We start from the raw sequence: 2,674 nt of genomic DNA on the forward strand, positions 1-2,674 counted from the left end.
TACCCCCCCCCCCCTCTCTGTTCCCCTCTGTTCTCAGGAGAACCCGTACCCCGCCGTGGCCATGCACAAAGTCCAGCGGCCGTCGGACAAGAAGCAGAACGGTGCTCAAGCTCCGGTTTGCTTCCCGGTGTTGGACGAAGTTGCCGTGCAGCTGTGCATCGACCACGCCGCGGCCAAGATGAAGAACGCTCCACCTGTGGTCAAGGCGGAGGTCAAGAGCATGGTGCCGTCTGGGCCGTCACTGGGTGAGAGGTCACTGGGTGAAAGGTCACTGAGTGAAAGGTCACTGGGTGGACGTGTGTGTTTTAACACGCTGTCGTACCAGGTGTCTGTGGTACCAGCACTGACGGACCATAAAGTCCCAGACGTGTTCTGACGATGTCGCCGACTTCTCTCAGAACCAACTTGTTTTTTTTTTTCCTCTGCAGTCGACAGGGTGGACAGGAACGGTGGTATGTTGGCCAACAGCGCCCGCCGGCTGGAGGTGGTGAGGAACTGCATCACCTACATCTTTGAGAACAAGATGCTGGAGGCGAAGAAGGTGAGTGTTCACATCAGAACACCGACCTCCGAAGTCTTTTTTTTTTTTTTTTCAAATCATTGGTTCTAATCGTGCGTTGGTTCCTCTTGTGCGTCTGTGCGTGTGCAGCTGATGCCGGCCGTACTGCGGGCGCTGAAGGGTCGAGCGGCGCGGGTTTGTCTGACCCAGGAGCTCAATCAGCACGTCCTGCAGAATCGAGCCGTGCTGGACGACCAGCAGTTTGATTACGTCGTCCGGATGATGAACTGCACTTTACAGGTGAGTCCTGAAGAAACCAGAGCAGAAAAACACACGTCAGGAAACCAACGAACGATGTCGTCTGAACCCACTGTCCTCTGTGTCTCGTTAGGACTGTTCCCACATGGATGAACACGGTATTGCAGCTGCCCTGCTTCCATTAGTCACGGCCTTCTGCAGAGTAGGTTCATGACCAGCGTCACCAAATTCACCAACGACGTTGTTTCCACGACGACTGTTTAAAAACAAACATCGTCTTCTTTAACAGAAACTGGGAGCAGGAATCACTCAGTTCGCCTACAGCTGCGTGCAGGAGCACATGGTTTGGACCAACATGCAGTTCTGGGAGGCCATGTTCTACAGTGATGTCCAGAACCACATCAAGGCTCTGTACCTGGAGGCCGATGATGGGGGCGGGGCCCGGGTCTCGGTAAGAACACGCCACCGTGCGGTGCAGTTATCAGCTGTGATGGTCCAGTGGAGAGTCGTGGTTCTGTCTGTGGTCCACGGGCCACAGACAACGTCGACCGGTGGTGACTGTGGTGTGATTGGCTCCCAGGAGCAGCAGGAAGGAGCAGGCGACACCAGGGAGGTCGGTGCCCTGGAGCTAGCCTCGGAGCAGAACAGACTGTGGCCCACGCTGAGTAAGGAAATGCAGATGGAGCGCGTGCAGAAGGAGGAGAGCACGGTGTTCAGTCAGGCCATCCACTACGCCAACAGGATGAGTTACCTGCTGCTGCCGCTGGACACCAGCAAGAACCGGCTGCTGCGGAACACGGGCCTGGGAGACGTGGAGAGCGTGAGCAACAGCTACGTTACCAACAGGTACGAACACGTGTTCCAGCAACAAAAAAAAAAGTTAGTTGTGTTCAGGTGTGTTGGCTTATTTCTATTGGTCATGATTGATCGTGATTAATTGCAATTGTGATTAATCCCGATAAATTGCAAAGACAATTTATCGTGATCAATTGCGATGGCAATTGATTGCGGTGAATTGCGATGGCAATTGATCGCGGTGAATTGCGATGGCAATTGATTGCGGTGAATTGCGATGGCAATTGATTGCGGTGAATTGCGATGGCAATTGATCGCGGTGAATTGCGATGGCAATTGATCGCGGTGAATTGCGATGGCAATTGATCGCGGTGAATTGCGATGGCAATTGATTGCGGTGAATTGCGATGGCAATTGATTGCGGTGAATTGCGATGGCAATTGATCGCGGTGAATTGTGATGACAATTTATCGTGATTACTTGATGATAATTGATCGGGATTAATTGCGATTCAAATATCGTGATTAATTGTTATTTATTTATTTTTATATATTTATTTATTCCCAGCTGTCGTGTGATTGATCAGACCGTGTGTGTGTGTCTGTTTGTATATATGTGTGTGTGTGTGTGTGTGTGTGTGTGTGTACGTCATCCAGTGTACATATATATGAGGATACATGCTGTGATGTCATCACATGTCTGTAGTATTGCAGGCAGTATGGCGGAGAGCTACGACACGGAGAGCGGCTTCGAGGACGCAGAGAGCTCTGACGTGGCCAACTCCGTGGTTCGCTTCATCAACCGCTTCGTGGACAAAGTGTGCAACGAGAGCGGCGTGACCAACGAGCACCTGAAGGCTCTGCACACCATGATACCAGGTGTGTGTGCGTGTGTGTGTGCGCCTACCATCATGTGAGTGTGTGTGTGTGTGTGCGTGTGCGCCTACCGTCACGTGACCCTCTCTGTCCACGTCATGTGACCCTCTGTCCACGTCACGTGACCCTCTCTGTCCTCGTCACGTGACCCTCTCTGTCCACGTCACGTGACCCTCTCTGTCCTCGTCATGTGACCTTCTCTGTCCTCGTCATGTGACCCTCTCTGTCCTCGTCATGTTGACCCTCC

The 2,674-nt window shown here is 52.5% G+C and overlaps 1 protein-coding gene across 1 annotated transcript in view; it reads left to right on the forward strand.

Moving 5' to 3' along the window:
- Positions 1–2,674, forward strand: part of sbf1 (SET binding factor 1) — a 48,265-nt gene that overhangs the window by 33,852 nt on the left and 11,739 nt on the right. The window contains 7 exon segments of the mRNA XM_025057174.1: positions 38–245; positions 429–541; positions 650–799; positions 891–959; positions 1,047–1,208; positions 1,338–1,603; positions 2,258–2,440. Of these exon segments, the coding sequence (XP_024912942.1) occupies positions 38–245; positions 429–541; positions 650–799; positions 891–959; positions 1,047–1,208; positions 1,338–1,603; positions 2,258–2,440 (1,151 nt within the window).

The sequence above is a fragment of the Cynoglossus semilaevis genome, chromosome 8 (assembly GCF_000523025.1).
Source record: "Cynoglossus semilaevis isolate Cse_v1.0 chromosome 8, Cse_v1.0, whole genome shotgun sequence".
Taxonomy (NCBI): Eukaryota; Metazoa; Chordata; class Actinopteri; order Pleuronectiformes; family Cynoglossidae; genus Cynoglossus; species Cynoglossus semilaevis.